This window comes from Molossus molossus, unplaced genomic scaffold (assembly GCF_014108415.1).
Source record: "Molossus molossus isolate mMolMol1 unplaced genomic scaffold, mMolMol1.p scaffold_m16_p_13, whole genome shotgun sequence".
Lineage (NCBI taxonomy): Eukaryota > Metazoa > Chordata > Mammalia > Chiroptera > Molossidae > Molossus > Molossus molossus.
The window spans coordinates 89176552-89192769 of NW_023425348.1; the positions used below are offsets into that span (position 1 = coordinate 89176552).

Genomic DNA, 16218 nt, shown 5'->3' on the forward strand with positions numbered 1-16218 from the left:
CATAAGTCTCAACAAGAAATAAAAGTGTACAGTATGTCTAAGGGTTAAATTCAGTGTAAAGCGTGACTCTCTCCACACAGCGTGACTCTCTCTGCACTCACACTGATGACGCGAGCAAGGCGCGCTGGGCCGAATGAACGCCATTCGGCTCAACTCGGCTCATCTCGGAAGTTCGAGTTCCAAATATTTGTTCGGATTCCAAGACAAAAGTTTCTCGAATCTCCTGGTCGAATACCGATTTGGTCAAAAGTCAAGGCGTTCGAGAACCGAGGTATCACTGTAATTGCCTTGGCCAGTTTCCTCAGTGGTAAGAGCATCGGCCTGCGGTCCAGAGACCCAGGTTCGGTTCCTGCTAAGGACATGTACCTTGGTTGCAGTTTGTCCCCGGCCCTGGTTGGGTCGTGCCGGTGGCAGCCACTCGATATGTCCCTTTTGCGTCGATGTTTCTCTCTCTCCCTCCCACTCTATCTGAACAAAAAACAAAAAAATGTCCTTGGGTGAGGATAAAAAAAAAAAAAAAGACATGACAATGAAGTGCAATGTGATTGGTCCCTTGATTGAGGGGGGAAAACAGCTATTAAGATTATTAGAACAACTGAGGAAATTTGAATATGAAAAGCTGAATATTAGCTATTTCACTAATGTTAAAATGTTAGGTGTGATAATAGTATTTTTACTATATAGAAATATAGCAAAATTAGGGATGGAATGTCACCTGCAGTTGACTTTCAAATGAGTCAGCAGACAACAAAGATACATACATGCTCATACACATACATATTTGCAAATGCATAGAAAGAGATAAAACGAGTAAAGCAAAATGCTAACAATTGGCAAATCCAGATAGAGTGCATATATAAGGGTTCATTGTACTAATCTCTTAACTTCAGTGAAAACTTAATATTGTTCAAAATACAGTCCTGGGAGGTGGAACACTGGGCCCAAACTCTCCTTCTTCCAGGAAGCCTGCACTGATTAAATAGGGCACAGAAAATAATATGCTTTTCTCCCATTGAACACACCTATGCACCGGCAGCTTTTCACATCAATTACACATCCCAGCCCCAGCTTCTAACAAGTTTTCTGAATGTTAAAAGAGAAAAATAGTCCAGTTAGTGTGGTTCAGTGCATTGAGTGTCATCTCATGTACTGAGAGGTTCTGGCTTGATTTGCTGTCAGGACACATGACCAGGTTGTGGGCTTGATACCCAGTAAGGTATCTCTGAAAAATCAATAAACATGTTTAAAAAAATTTTTTTTCTTTATTTTATTTTTTTTAGAGAAAGCGGGAGAGGGAGAGAGAGATAGAAACATCAATGAAAGAGAACATCGATTAGCCACCTTCTGCATGCCCCCCCACTGGGGATTTGACCCACAACCCAGGCATGTGCCCTGACCCAGAATTGAACCAGTGACTTCTTGGTGCATGGTTCAACGCTCAACCACTTAGCTACATTGGCTGGGCAAAAAACGTATTTTTAAAAAAGGGGAAAATAATGGCCTGGCCAGTGTGACTCAGTTGCTTTGAGCGTGTTCCATGTATCAAAAGATGACAGATTTGCCCTGGCCGGTTTGGCTCAGCGGTTAGAGCATCAGCCTGCGGTCCAAAGAGACCCGGGTTCGGTTCCCACTAAGGGCATGTACCACAGTTGCAGTTTGTCCCCCACCCCGGTTGGGGTCGTGTGGGAGGCAGCCACTTGATGTGTCCCTTTCATGTCGATGTTTCTCTCTCTCTCTCTCCCTCCCACTCTATCTGAACAAAAAATGGAAAAATTTCCTCTGGTGAGGATTAAAAAAAAAAGATGACAGGTTCAATTCCTAGGTTGTGGGCCTGATCCCCAGTGGGGGGCATGCAAGAGGTAGCCAGTTGATGTTTTCTTTCATCAATGTTTCTATTTTTCTCTCTCCCTCTCCCTACGTCTTTCTCTAAAATCAATAAAGAAAAAATACTTAAAAAATATATATATATACATATATGTATATATATATAAAAATCCAGCAAAGGAAACATAACATAAAGTGACTTGCCCACGCTGGCCACACACAAGCAGTGGCAGGGCTGGTGTCAGGACTCCTACTTCCTCTGCCATCTCTATGATAATCTATATTTTGGTCAGAATTCGAAAGTTGGAGTGCCACTCACTATAGAGACAGGGCTGTCACAGAGGCTGGCTTCTTGATGCCTTTGCTCAAGTACACTCTGTGGGTCAACTGCCTTTCTTCTACACCTACAGACCCCTTTTCATGGCCCATCCCCATGCCTACATTTAATCACACACATCTCTGAGAGGGTTCTCGGGCTTTATTACAAATGGAGTTGACTGCTAAGGAGTCACGTCTCTGATCTTTCTTTTCCATTCTCCCTCTCAACACATCCCTCCACGGCAGGTCACTAGGCCACTGTGGAAGAGGAATCTGGGGAGAGTGAAAGGTTCAGTGTTTTCTCCAAAGTCTTCTAAAACAACCACTGAGTCCTCCTGGCTCCAGGTGAGAATCTTCTGGTTAAAGGGGTATGATTTAGCTTCCATCTTCAAGGTCCTCCATATCTACATCCTGGGGGGCTTTTGTCTTCTTTTGTGATTTGGGCTTCGGTTCAGTAGTCCTGGCCGGCTTTGCAGGGGCTTCCACTGAGCAGAAGGAGAAGAAGCATTAAAGAGTCCAAGCTGCCCTGGCTGGTTTGGCTCAGCGGTTGGAGCATCAGCCCACGGACAGAGAGTCCCGAGTTCAGTTCTCGCTAAGGGCCATGTACCTTGGTTGCGGTCTGTCCCCCCGCCCCAGTTGGGGTTGTATGGATGGCAACCAGTCGTATGTGTCTCTCTCACATCGATGTTTCTCTCTCTTTCTCTCTTCCCCCCTTTCTCCTCCCGCTCTATCTGAAGATAAAAGCAAACAATGTCCTCGGGTGAGGATAAAAAAATAATAATAATAAAAAAAGAGCCCAAGAAGGAGCCCAAGAAGATCCAGGCTGGCCCCTCACCCCACCTCTGTGCCCCAGCCTCACCTTCCATGGCCGCTTTCTCTTTCTGGGCAAGCCGGATCTGCTGCAGGAGTTTTCTGCACTTCTTCCCAGACAGAGTAATGTTGGCACGTGCACTGGACCTGAAGGGTTGGTAGGAACAAAGATCCAGATTAACCTGAACCAACACAAACCACACAAGTGGTTGTAGCTATTGAAAAGGTCTCTGGCAACCCTGACCAGTTTTGCCTAGTGGTTAGAGCGTCGGCCGGCGGACCAGAGAGGCCTGGGTTCGGTTCCCGCTAAGAGCACATACCTTGGTTGCAGTTTGTCCCTGGCCCCGGTTGGGGTTATGTGGGTGGCAACTAGTTGATGTGTGTCTCTCTCACATCAATGTTTCTCTCTCTCTCTTTCTCCCTCTCTCCCTCCCAGTCTATCTAGAGATAAATGCAAAAAAAAAATGTCCTCGGGTGAGGATTAAAAAAAAAAAGAAAAGAAAGAAAAGGTCTTTGGCACTGGCTGTTTCGGCTCAGCAGTTAGAGTGTCAGCCCATGGACTAAAAAGTCACAGGTTCAATTCCCAGCCAAGGGGACATACCTCGGTTACAGGTTCAATCCCCACCACGGTCGGGGTCATGCAGGAGGCAACCAATTGATGTGTCTCTCACATCGATGCTTCTCTCTCTCCCTCCCACTCTATCTTTAAAAAAAACAAAAAAATTAATGGAAAAAATATCCTTGGGTGAGGATTAAAAAATAAATAAAAGGTCTTTGGATCCTCATCAAAGAACTGTTTGAAATCTGGCTCTAAGGTAGTGATTTTAATCTCAACACATAAAGTACTTAACATTAAATTCTAAATTTTAATATATTGTAGAAATTTGTAAGGAAAAACTATTTTTCTTCTCTATTCTAGATACTCCTGACACCAGCTGTGGTAGGGGGTGGGGGGGCAGAGTTCCTACATCAAACAATGATCCTATTCTCAGCAGACATTAATTGAATGTCCTACAGGTTTTTTAAATCTTTATTGTTGAAAGCATTACAGATGTTCCCCCCATACAACATTTTTTTTAAGCTGATATTTTTTAGCCCCGGCTGGGTATCTGTTGATTGGAGCATTGTCCTGTATACCAAAAGGTTTTAGTTTAGATTCCCAGTCAGAGTGCATACAGGAGGCAACTGATCGATGTTACTCTCTCACATTGATGCTTCTCTCTCTCTCTTAAAAAAAAAAAAAAGCTGATATTTTTTATTATTTTATTTTTAAATCCTCACCCGAGGACACGCTTTTATTGATTTTAGAGAAAGAGGAAGGGAAAGGGAGAGAGAGAAACATCAATGTAAGAGTGAAACATTGATTAATTGCCTCCCAAAGGCCCCTAGACCCGGGATCAAACCTGCAACTTTGGTATGTGCCCTGATAGGGAATTGAACCCAACACCTTTTGGTGTATGGGATGATGCTCCAACCAACTGAGCCGTACTGGCCAGGGTGGATATCCTACAAATTTAATTCAATTTTGCCCTGGCAGGTTTGGCTCAGCAGTAGAGCATCAGCCTGCGAACCAATGAGTTCCAGGTTAGATTCCAGCCAAGGGCACATACCTTGGTTGCGGTTCATCCCCGGCCCTGGTTGGGGGTCGTACAGGAGGCAACTAGTCGATGTGTTGCTCTCATGTTGATGTTTTTCTCTCTCTCCCTCTCTCTTCCTCACTCTCTCTCTACCTGAAGATAAATGGAAAAATATCCTCGAGTAAGGATTAAAAAAATTTTATGAAAATTTTATGGAGATAGCCATGTTGTCACCCGTACTTCTGATCCACATGCTATAAAGCGGGGTTCTCATAATCCGCTTTTCAGACTATAATTTGCTAGAATAACTCACAGAACTCAGGGAAGCATTACTTGCATTTACTGATTTATTATAAAAGGATACAACTTAGAACAGCCAGATGGAAAAGATGCATAAGGCAAGGTGTGGGGAAGGGGCCAGAAGTTTCCATGCCTTCTCCAGCTACATTCCTAGACCTCCACCAATTGATCAACCAGGAAGCTTATCAAATCTCTGTTCCTCAAGAGTTTTTTTAAAATATATTTTTATTGATTTTTTAGACAGAGAGAGAGGAAAGGAGAAGGGGAGAGAGATAGAAATATCAATGAGAAAGAAACACCAAACATCAACCGGCCACCTCCTGCGCCCTCTGCACGAGGATCGAGCCCTCAACCCAGGCTTGTGCCCTGACTGGGAATCAAACCAGTGACCTCTGGTTGCATGGGAAGATGCTTAATCTACTGAGCCACACCACCCCACCCCAAGAGTTTTTTTAGAGCTTAATCACCTTCACTCCCACCCACCCCTACCCTACTTTCCAGAGGTGTGTATTTATTTATTTATGTATTTTTTATCCTCACCCTGAGGACATTTTTGCATTTATCTTCAGATAGAGCAGGAAGGAGAGAGTAAAATAGATGTGAGAGGGACACATAGAGTGGTTGCCACCCACACGACCCCAACCGGGTGGGTGACAAACTGCAACAAGGAGTGGCCGTAGCAGGGACCAAACACGGGCCTCTCTGGTCCAGGGGCAGATGTTCTAACCGCTGAGCCAAATCGGCCAGGGCAAGGTGTGTGTGTTTGCGAGGGGCGGGTGAGACTTAAATTTCCAATCCTAATCCCTGGGGTTTTTTGGTGACCGCCCTGTCCCTCATTAGCATAAATTTAGGTGTGCTCACAAAGGGGTCCTAATGAAATAAAAAACACTCCTATCATCCCAATTGCTTTAGGAGCTCTGCGCCAGGAGCCAGGGACAAAGACCAAAGAAGTTTGTTATTATAAACTGCAAATATTGATAATGACGAAGTCAATGAAAGAATGGGATGGGAACTCTTCCCCAAGACTCACGGGGTCCTGAAATTTATATGCAAAACCCCACATGTGCCTCTGTGAAAATTCATCTAGTTGTAGGCACACTCCTGTGTGCGCTTTAAAACTTCCTTATAGCACAGCAAAATAAATAACCATCAAAATGGAAAGGCAACCCACTGTATGGGAGAACATCATGTTCAATGATACATCAGATAAAGGGTTAATTTCCAAAATATATAGAGTACTCATACAACTCAACAAAAGGAAGACAAAGAACCCAATTACAAAATGGGCAGAGGAGCTTAATAGACACCTCTCCAAACAGGACCTACAAACGGCCAAGAGACATATGAAGAAATGCTCAACATCACTAATTATCAGAGAGATGCAAATTAAAACAACAATGAGATATCACCTCACACCTGTCAGAATGGCCACCATCAACAAATCATCAAACAAGTGTTGGGGAGGGTGTGGAGAAAAGGGGACTCTAGTACACTGCTGGTGGGAATGCAGACTGGTGCAGCCACTATTGAAAACAATATGGCCCTGGCCAGTTTGGTTCAGCGGTTAGAGCGTCGGCCTGCGGTCCTGAGAGACCCGGGTTCGGTTCCCGCTAAGGGCGCGTACTTCAGTTGCAGTTTGTCCCCGGCCCTGGTCGGTTGTGCGGGTGGCAGCCACTTGATGTGTTCCTTTCACATCGATGTTTCTCTCTCTCTCTCTCTGTTCCTCTCTCTCCCTCCCACTCTACCTGAACAACAACAACAAAAAATCAATAAAGAAAAAAAATAAAATTAAATTAAAAAAAAGCCCTGGCCGGTTTGGCTCAGCGGTTACAACGTTGGCCTGCGGTCCTGAGAGACCTGGGTTCGGTTCCTGCTAAGGGCGCGTACCTCGGTTGCAGTTTGTCCCCGGCCCTGGTCGGTTGGTGGCAGCCACTCGATGTGTTCCTTTCACATCGATGTTTCTCTCTCTCTCTCTGTTCCTCTCTCTCCCTCCCACTCTACCTGAACAAAAAATGGAAAAATGTCCTCGGGTGAGGATAAAAAAAATAAAATAAAATAAAATAAAAAAATGAAAAGGAAAAAGAAAACAATATGGTGTTACCTCAAAAAATTAAAAATTGAATTGCCATTTGACCCAGTGATCCCACTTCTAGGAATATACCCTAAGAAGCCTGAAACACCAATCAGAAAGAATATATGTACCCCCATGTTTATAGCAGCACTATTTACAATGGCTAAGATCTGGAAACAGCCCAAGTGTCCATCAGTAGATGAATGGATAAAAAAGCAGCGGTACATATACACAATGGAGTACTATGCAGCTGTAAGAAAGAAAGATCTCTTATCCTTTGAGATGACATGGAGGGACATGGAAAGTATTATCCTAAGCGAAACAAGCCAAGCAGATAAAGACAAATACCACATGATCTCACTTATTTGTGGAATATAATGATCATAACAGCCTGAGGAATAGGGTAGACCCAGAGACGTGGAAGTAGGGTACAGGCTGACAACCCTCAGAAGAGGGGTTGGTAGGGGGAGGGAAGAGATAAACCACACAACTTATATGCATGTACACATATCCAATGGACACGGACAACAGGGGTGGGGTGGGGGGGAGGGTGTCAATGGGGAAAAAAAGGAGAAACATCTGTAACAAAAATAAAATTTTAAAAAACTGTAAAAAAAAAAAAAACAAAAAACCCACAACTTCCTTATAAACATCTATGTGGATGTACAATTATTCTTGGAGAGATGGGAAAGTTGACCGCTCTTAAGATTCTCAGTAAGGTCCAAGACCCAAAGAAAGGTTGTGAACTACCGGTACAGTGAGAGGCTAGCAGAGTTAAGGCACAAACAGCACAAAAGCGAGCGCACCACGAAGGCAGAGGTGCTAACTGCTCAGGAGCTCAGCAATAAACCCAGGGGCAGAGGGTCTGGCACTCACGCGCGCTTCTTGAGGTGGTGCCGCGTGGTGAGCCCTTCGTCTATCACGGCCCCGACCACCCGGTGCTTCAGTCGCCGCTCCCGGTTCAACACCCTCCGTCGCTTGAACAGTTTCTTCTTCAGCTCCTGCAGGGGAAGAACATGCTAATCAGACGGAGGCCGCACGCTGCGACCCGGGATCCCCGCACCCGGGATAGGCGACTTTGGCCTATCGATCCCATCTCGGGCATGATTAGGGGGCTCTGGGAGGCTTCGGAAACAACGTCGGCGTTCCCACACAGTCACCGTCCGGGGCCGGTTGATCTTCCCGCCGGGGGCACCCATGGCTGAGCAGCTTTGCGGGTTTCGGCTCCGCGTTTCCGCTCGACGCAGGGCCCGTGAGGGCACCGCCCCTCCGTCCTCCGCAAGCCAATCGTGGCTCGGGGGCGGGTCCTAGTGCTATATAAAGGAGCTCCGCCGACTCCTCAGCCTTTCGGAGGGCGGTCACAGAGTAAGTGCCCTTGGAGTTGTGGTTTCCTCGGTTGTGCGGGGGCTCTGGGCGGGGCTTGCGGACCCTCCTCTTCTTGGCGGGGGTCGGGCGTGCGGTCCCGGTCCCCGTAATGTACGGAGGCAGAGGGAGAGGGCTCCGGCCCCCTCGGCGTCATGTCTTCGGTGCCGACGGTTTCCCGTCCGCCGGTTCTATCCTCAAGCGCCGGGACACGCGTCTCCTTCAGGAAGAAGGGCAGAACGAAGTTCAGCGGGCCCCTCCCCCGGGTGCTCATGCCTCCTTTTGTTTCAGGTCTGTGAAGCCGCCCCGGGAGCCGGAGCTGTCGTATCCCCTCCTGTTCCACTTCCCTTTGCGACCAATAAAGGCGGTTCGTACCGTTGTAGGTGTATGTGTCCGCGTGCTTTGTTCCGAGGCTGCCAGAGACGCTGTAGGCGTTATTCTAGAAAGCGGGTTTTGCAAATCTTCTCTCGAATCTCAGGCCTCAGCTGGGAGTGCGGGCGACATTTCGCAGAACAGGTTCTCTGGCCGACCTTGCCGGCATCTCCGGATGGCTGTGCTGCGCCGAACCCTCCGCCTGGCGACCCTGGCTGCGGGGACGCGCCGCGCCTTGGCGGGTAGGAAAGGTGCACAGAGTGGGAGGGCAAGGTGGTTTCTTCCTAATCCCGCAGTCCAGTGTGGATATTAAAAGGTCAGGTTACGTTGCGTCGTTTTTGCAATGGTTTGACAGAACTCGGGCGCCAGGTGACACGTGCCTTCCACTCATGTCCACAGGCTCCCTCGCCAGTAGCTGCCTGGCGGACCGCTGCCTCTGGGATAAGCTACACGCTCAACCCCGGCTCGACAGAGTCCCCACCTTCGACTGGTTCTTTGGGTATGAGGAAGCCCAGGGACTCCTACTGCCGCTGCTGCAGGGGGCCCAGGATGCTTGTCCACTGCGAGTGTTAGACGTGGGCTGTGGGACTTCGAGCCTGTGTACAGGCCTCTACACCAAGTGCCCATACGCTGTGGACGTGCTGGGGGTGGACTTCTCTCCTGTGGCTGTGGCTCACATGAACAGTGTCCTGGAAGGTGGCCAAGGCCAAACAGCCCTGTGCCCTGCGAATCCTGCCTCTCGCCTCCACTTCATGCAGGCTGATGCACAGAACCTGGAGCCAGTGGCTTCCTCAGGCTCCTTTCAGCTAGTGCTGGACAAGGGCACCTGGGATGCTGTTGCCCGCGGTGGTCTCCCTGGGGCTTACCAGCTACTGTCAGAATGCCTGAGGGTCTTAAGCCCCCAGGGGACCCTGATTCAGTTTTCAGATGAGGACCCTGATGTACGACTTCCCTGCCTGGAGCAAGGATCCCAAGGCTGGATGGTGACTGTGCAGGAGATAGGCCCTTTCAGGGGCATCACCTACTTTGCTTACTTGGTTCAAGGCTCTCATTAAAGACTTGTAGTTTTGCCCTGGCAAGTTTGGCTCGGCGGTTGAAGCCTCGGCCTGCGGACTCTGGTTTGGTTCCCGCTAGGGGCAGGTACCAAAAAAAAAAAAGACTTGTAGTCTTGACCCTAGAGTTTCTGTTGAGTGAGGAGAGGTGGAGAGAGTCTTGGCTTCCACGTTTACTTAGCTTGATGCACACAGTATTTACCGTGTCTTGGTGCCCGTTTACTCACCAGCTAGGTAGGAATAATAATACCTGAAGTTATGCGGATTATATACAGTGATAGCTGAGACGTTTAGCAGGATCAGGCCCAATATTAAATGCTGAATAGAGAAGATACAAGTGGATAATTCCCCACCCCCAACTAACTGGAACTTATAAAAGCAGTAGATAAGAATTCTTAATCCAAATCTCAGCAATGACTGATGTGTATGACCCAGTGACCTAATCTCTAAACTCACTTTTCAGATCTGAAAAGGGGAGGATCATGAAAGGATGGGTAGAAGGGCTTCCATACACCTAGGTGAAATGTTACGGGGAGAGAGAACAAACAATACTTACCCTCAACGCTCCTGGGAGGCAAGAGATGGTATTCCACAAAATGGCTTTGGCAAACACGGAAGCTTGTTGGATCCCAGAGAGGACAGGGATTGAGTGCTTCCTGACACTCTGTGTTCTCAGGAATCCAGGAGGCATCTTGCTGTACCTGTTCCTGCCCCCAGCTGAGTTCTGGGTTAAAGGTTCTTAAGGGAGATCTGGGTTCCATGGGGCTCCATGTCCAGCCTGGGTTGGGGGAGGGGAGTTAAAGAGCCCATTAACAGAAAGAAATATTCCTGATACATTGAATATTTTTAAAATAAAATGAACTTGTGATCTTGTTTCACTTCACATGTTTTGCCTTTTACGAAGAAACCCCCATGAATTTGTTATTTTTGCTTATAAAAAAGTAATACTGCAGTGTGGCTCTGTGGTTGAGCATCAACCCATACACCAACAGGTAGGTTCGATTCCTGGTCAGGGCACATGCCAGGTTGTGAGCCAAATCCCCACTGGGGGCCATGGAGGAGGCAGTCAATCGATGTTTCTATCTCTCCCTCTCCCTTCCTCTCTCTAAAAATCAATAAAGAAGAAGAAGAAAACAACAAAAAAGTAATACTGCAATTATAATGAAAAGCCTAATTGCATAGCCTCAGTTTCCTCATGAGGGGAAAGTATCTCCCTCATTGGATTCTGAAAATCATGAGGTAGCCCTGGTCACTTTGGCTCAGTGGTTAGAGGGTCGGCCCACAGACCAAAGGGTCGAGAGTTCAATTCCTGTGTTCAATCCCTGACCTGGGGTCATGCAGCGGGCAACCAATTGATGTGTGTGTGTGTCTCTCTCTCTCTTTCCCTCCCTCCCTTCCACACTCTAAAAATGGAAAAAATATCCTCGGGTGAAGATTAAAAAAAAAAAATCATGAGGTAAAAGTGTTTACCACAGTGCCTAGCACATAGTAAATGCTCCTCCAAAAACGTTTCTATAACAGTATACAGACAAGGGAACAAAATCTGCAAGAGAAGATATCACAAATGTCAACTATCTCTAGGCAGTCAGATTTGGGGTAATTTTATCTTCTTCCCACAATAAACTAAATATTTTAAAATATTAAAAATACATATTAGCCCTGGCCAATTTGGCTCAGTGGTTGGAGCATCAGCCTGCGGACCAGAGTCCCGGGTTTGGTTCCCACTAGGGGCACATACCAAAAATAAATAAATAAATAAATAAAATTAAAAATACATATATTAAAAATACATATATTAAAAATACATATTAAAATGCATGCCCCGCCCAGCTGGTGTGGCTCAGTGGTTGAGTGTTGACCCATGCACCAAGAGGTCACTGGTTCGATTCCTGGTCAGGGCACATGCCCACGTTGTGGGCCAAATCCCCATTGGAGGGCATGCAGGATGTGGCCAGTCAATGTTTTCTCTCGTCGATGTTTCTATCTCTCTCTCCCTCTCTCTCTCTAAATCAATAAAGAAAAAAATAAATAAAACAATAAAATAAAATCAATAAAGAAACAAAAACAAAAACGCATGACCCATCTGACATCAGAAATACCCTCTAAAGGCAGTCACCTTGACCTTTCTCCCACTTCAACATTTTTTTTCATTATGTTTACTGGACACCTGTGTGCCTGGCAGTAGTTAATGCAAAGGACACAACTGAGTTTTCCATCTTGGTCCTGCCCAGAACATCCAGGTCACAAGGGCCCCATTGAACCTGCCACTTCTCTCACCTGGCTCTTCACTTTGGTCCCGGAAGAAGACCTGGGCCTCTTCTTCCTCATCATCAGTGAGCAACAGCAGATCCTCATGTGGCCACCGAAGCTCCCCACTCTCTTCACTTACCTTAGAGGCTTCTACCACAATGGAGGGCAGATGGGTCTTTTGAGAGACAACCTGCATGGGGACAGCAGGGATCTATCTATCTTGGGCTAAATTGGAGGATAAGCCAGCAGCAGGACTTAGGGTGGGGAAGTACTAACGTGAATATCCTGGTGACCTTCAACTCTGTCAATTTCTTCTCTGTCCTTCCAGAGAGGGTTGGTCAGCCTAGGACTTTCTGGATGCTGGAAGGAGACTGGGTTATCTCTAGGCCAAGGCCCATCCTTGTTCCCTGGCACAAGGTCCATAGCTGCTGATTTTTAGTGTGCAGTGTAGCTGAACTCGGAGTAGAGTTCTGAACCTCTGCCCAGAGCACCCCACAGACTGTTCCTTTAATCTTCTTTGGAGCCTGGCTCCTTAATCACTTCTGAGGAGAGCAGAATGACATGCTAGGAGATTATGGGCCTTCCAGGGGAGGGAGAAATCACAAGAATGAGATAAAAGCCTTATTTCTACTCACTCCCTGGTGACACTGGGAAAGGCAGGAGGGATATCAACAAGGGCATCTGGATTAAAGCCCTGTGAGTGAAGAACCTTGATATCAAACTTGGAACTTCCTAATTCCTTTACTTACTGGGTTTCCCAAGCTGACACATTTCCTTGTATATATATTTTTTTTCTTCACTGATTTTTAGAGAGGAAGGGAGAGGGAGAGAGAAATAGAAACATCAATGAGAAAGAACATTGATTGGTTACCTTTTGCCTGACCCCCATGGGGATCCGGCCCACAACCTGGGTATATGCCCTGACTGGGAATTGAACTGGTGACCTCTTGGTGCATGGGTTGACGCTCAACCACTGAGCCACACTGGCCAAGATCATCATCATCATCATTATTATTATTATTATTATTATTATTATTATTTTTAATCCTCATCCAAGGACATTTTTTCATTTTTGTTCAGACAGAGTGGGAGGGAGAGAGAGGAAGAGAGAGAGAGAGAAAAACATTGATGTGAAAGGGACACATCAAGTGGCTGCCTCCTGTAGGACCCCAACCAGGGGCCGGGGACGAATCGCAACCAAGGTATGTGCCCTTGACCGGAATCGAACCCACGACTCATTGGTCCACGGGCCAATGCTCTACTGCTGAGCCAAATCAGCCAGGGCTGGCCGGGCTCCTTATATGGTTTTTTTTGTTTGTTTGTTTTTTAAAAAAAAACTATCTTATTTCCAGTACTACTTTTATTTACTTTTTTCCAGTAATACTTTTTTTTTTTGGTACGTGCCCCTAGCAGGAACTGAACCAGGGACTCTCTGGCCCGCAGGTCGACGCTCCAACCACTGAGCCAAACTGGCCAGGGCTCTTTGTGTGTTTTATTTTTTTTTATCTTTTATTTTTTTTATCCTCACCCGGGGATATTTTTCCATTTTTTGTACAGATAGAGTGGGAGGGAGAGAGAGGAAGGAGAGAGAGAGAGAAACATCGACGTGAAGGGACACATCGAGTGGCTGCCACCCGCACGACCAACCAGGGCCGGGGACAAACTGCAACTGAAGTACGTGCCCTTAGCGGGAACCGAACCCAGGTCTCTCCGGACCGCAGGCCGACGCTCTAACCGCTGAGCCAAACTGGCCAGGGCTGTGTGTTTTAAATAAATATTTATAGAGTGTTTACTATTTGCCAGGAACTGTATTAAATGCTTTATGTGTAAATTCATGTAATTATCTTAAAACTATGAGATAGATACTGTTATTAGCCTCATTTTCTAATGCAGAAACCAGGGCACAAAGAACTTAAATGACTTTGTCCAGACACAACTAAGCTGTTTTCTTCTCCAAACTATCTATGTTACATGAAATCTAGAGTTTTCATGATACATGCATGCCAAGGGTGTGTACACACACACGCGCCAAGGGTATATACCATGATGAAAAATTTAACAAGTTTATTTAAAAATGTTTTTTAAAGTTTTTATTTATTGATTTTGAGAGACAGATCAATTTGTTGTTCCACTTATTTTTTCATTCAGTGTCTGATTCTTGTATGTCCCCTGATCAACTGCAACCTTGGCCTATTAGGATGATGCTCTAACCAACTGAGCTACCTGGCCAGGGTTTAACAAGTAAAATAAAGAAATATATCAATATACCCTTTTCCACACCCAGTATACTTGGCTATGAGTTTTTGTTCAGGAGTTGAAGGGTCTGAAGAGGGTAAATAGACTGAGTGATGTGTCCAACCAAGTACGTGGATGTCTACTATGTGTACTGAAACAGCATCAGTGATTGTAGGAAACCACAGAGCACAACCCTAGTCTTTTCTTCTTTTTTTTTTTAATTGAATTTTTAGCTTTCTTCTTTTTTTTCTTTTATCCTCACCCAAGGACATTTTTTGATATTTTGTTTATTTAGTACAGTGGGAGGGGGAGAGAGAGAGAGAGAGAAACATCGACGTGAAAGGTACGTGCCCTTAGCGGGAACCGAACCCGGGTCTCTCCTGACCGCAGGCCGACGCTCTAACTGCTGAGCCAAACCAGCCAGGGCCCTAGTCTTTTTTTTCAATCCTCACCGGAGAACATTTTTCTGTTTATCTTCAGATAGAGTAGGGGGTGGGGAAGAGAAACATGACGTGAGAGGGACACATCGCCTCCAGCTGGACCCGGGACAAACCGCAAACTAAGTACGTGCCCTTGCCCGGAATCAAACCAGCGACTCATCGGTCCGCGGGCCAATGCTCTAACCACTGAGCATCTGGCGAGGGCGAGTTTTTTTCTTCTTCTTATTTTTCTCTTTCATTCCCTAGCATTCTCTTGATCAGTAAACTTAGGAACTGAGCAGTTAGTTGTAAAACCCACAGCAACCATGAAGACACACCCTCTGCCTGGCCGGTGAACTCATTTGGTTAGAGCGTCCTCCGATACGCCACGGTTCCAGGTCCCATCTCCAGCCAGGACACACACAAGAATTAAGCCTCAGCAATCCCAACCCACGCTCCGCCTTCGGCGACAACGCCTTCTTGACGCGTTCAACCTTCTCGGCTAAATCTAGATTTAAGACCCAGACGCTCTAGATTCTAAACATTTCGCTGATCGGGTCCTCTCTATCTCAGTCCTTTTCTATGGTGTCTTCTGTGGGTCGCTCTAGCCTGCCAGGAAGCGGTGAGATGCAGTGCCGGCCTTTCTAGGCTTCGGGAGACTACAGAGGCCGTCTCGCTGGTCGTGAGGTCGGCTATGGGGTCCTTGCGCAAAACGCTGATGGCAGTCGCAATAGTCGGTGCATGGGCTGGCGTGGGCTCCACACTCTTTGTCCTTGTGACCCCGGGAAAGGAGCAGGTTCAGGCGATGCTGAAGGTGAGAGCAACTGGAAAATCCGAAATGGGGTGGATGGGCAAGCGGAGAGAGCTTCGGGTTGGGGGTCCAAACTGCGAACCTCTTTTTCTGACTGCAGGAAATGCCGGGGCAGGACTTGAGGAGCAGGGAAGAGGCGGACAGGACCAAACAGTTAGTGCTGGCCACCCTGCAGGAGGCAGCTTCCACGCAGGAGAACGTGACCTGGAGGAGGAACTGGCTGAGCAGCGGCGGAGGCAGCGGGAAGTCACTGTGAGCTGGGACCTGCACTAGTGGGCCCTGGGAGCTCTGCTCTGGCGAAGGAGTCCGAGGCGGCCTTTCTCTTCCATGGACCTGGCGGGGAGCCCGAGCCCTGGGAGCTGCCGCCAGGTGAGCGCTTCCCCCGAAACCTTGCACTGACTGCGCATTCACGTTGTTATCGCGTGCCTGCGCCGTATGTGGCAAACTGAAGGAACCAGTAAATCACGTTCCTCCATCCAGAGAGCGAGCGAGCCCTGCGTTGTGACGCCTGTAAATGTCTAGTGTTTTAAGTGTCGGTTCTATGAGCGGGGATGACCATGGCACACGTCTGCCCTGCTCACCTTGTGAGGCTGAATGAAGCCCATTAGACACAGCGATCATGTTTTTAAAACAGAAGTCAGGTCATGTGGCCTGTTTGAGTGTACTTTTGGGGATAACCAAGCGACATTCCTGAAATCAGACGTGTCCTGGGAAATTTTTATTTTTATTTTTTATCCTCACCTGAGGACATTCTTTTCCTCATTTATCTTCAGATAGAGCAGGAGGGAGAGAGAAACATCGATGTGAGAGAGACACA

At 47.0% G+C, this 16218-nt stretch overlaps 3 protein-coding genes and 1 non-coding gene across 5 annotated transcripts; 3 read left to right on the forward strand and 1 right to left on the reverse strand.

Moving 5' to 3' along the window:
• Window positions 1–1958: 1958 nt before the first annotated feature.
• On the reverse strand, window positions 1959–8124 carry CUNH11orf98 (chromosome unknown C11orf98 homolog). The gene is made up of 4 exons (XM_036259870.1): window positions 8061–8124; window positions 7777–7901; window positions 3002–3099; window positions 1959–2627 (listed from the first exon to the last, which is right to left on the reverse strand). The coding sequence occupies exons 1-4, from the start codon at window positions 8097–8099 to the stop codon at window positions 2518–2520; spliced, it is 372 nt and encodes a 123-aa protein (XP_036115763.1). The 5' UTR covers window positions 8100–8124; the 3' UTR covers window positions 1959–2517.
• Window positions 8125–8233: 109 nt separating this feature from the next.
• On the forward strand, window positions 8234–10547 carry CSKMT (citrate synthase lysine methyltransferase). Of its 2 annotated transcripts, XM_036259869.1 has the most exons (3): window positions 8234–8629; window positions 8741–8876; window positions 9034–10547. In XM_036259869.1, the coding sequence occupies exons 1-3, from the start codon at window positions 8375–8377 to the stop codon at window positions 9687–9689; spliced, it is 1047 nt and encodes a 348-aa protein (XP_036115762.1). In that variant the 5' UTR covers window positions 8234–8374; the 3' UTR covers window positions 9690–10547. The 2 variants fall into 2 exon arrangements, with proteins under 2 accessions (XP_036115762.1, XP_036115761.1); XM_036259868.1 differs by having other exon boundaries at window positions 8234–8876.
• On the forward strand, window positions 8329–8477 carry LOC118629153. The gene has a single exon (XR_004959395.1). It is a non-coding gene; the product is annotated as a small nucleolar RNA SNORA57 (small nucleolar RNA).
• A 4594-nt stretch (window positions 10548–15141) lies between the features above and the next one.
• On the forward strand, window positions 15142–15882 carry LOC118628264 (ubiquinol-cytochrome-c reductase complex assembly factor 3). The gene is made up of 2 exons (XM_036259106.1): window positions 15142–15404; window positions 15502–15882. Exons 1-2 carry the CDS (start codon window positions 15285–15287, stop codon window positions 15655–15657), a joined length of 276 nt encoding a protein of 91 aa, XP_036114999.1. The 5' UTR covers window positions 15142–15284; the 3' UTR covers window positions 15658–15882.
• The last annotated feature ends 336 nt before the right edge of the window (window positions 15883–16218 follow it).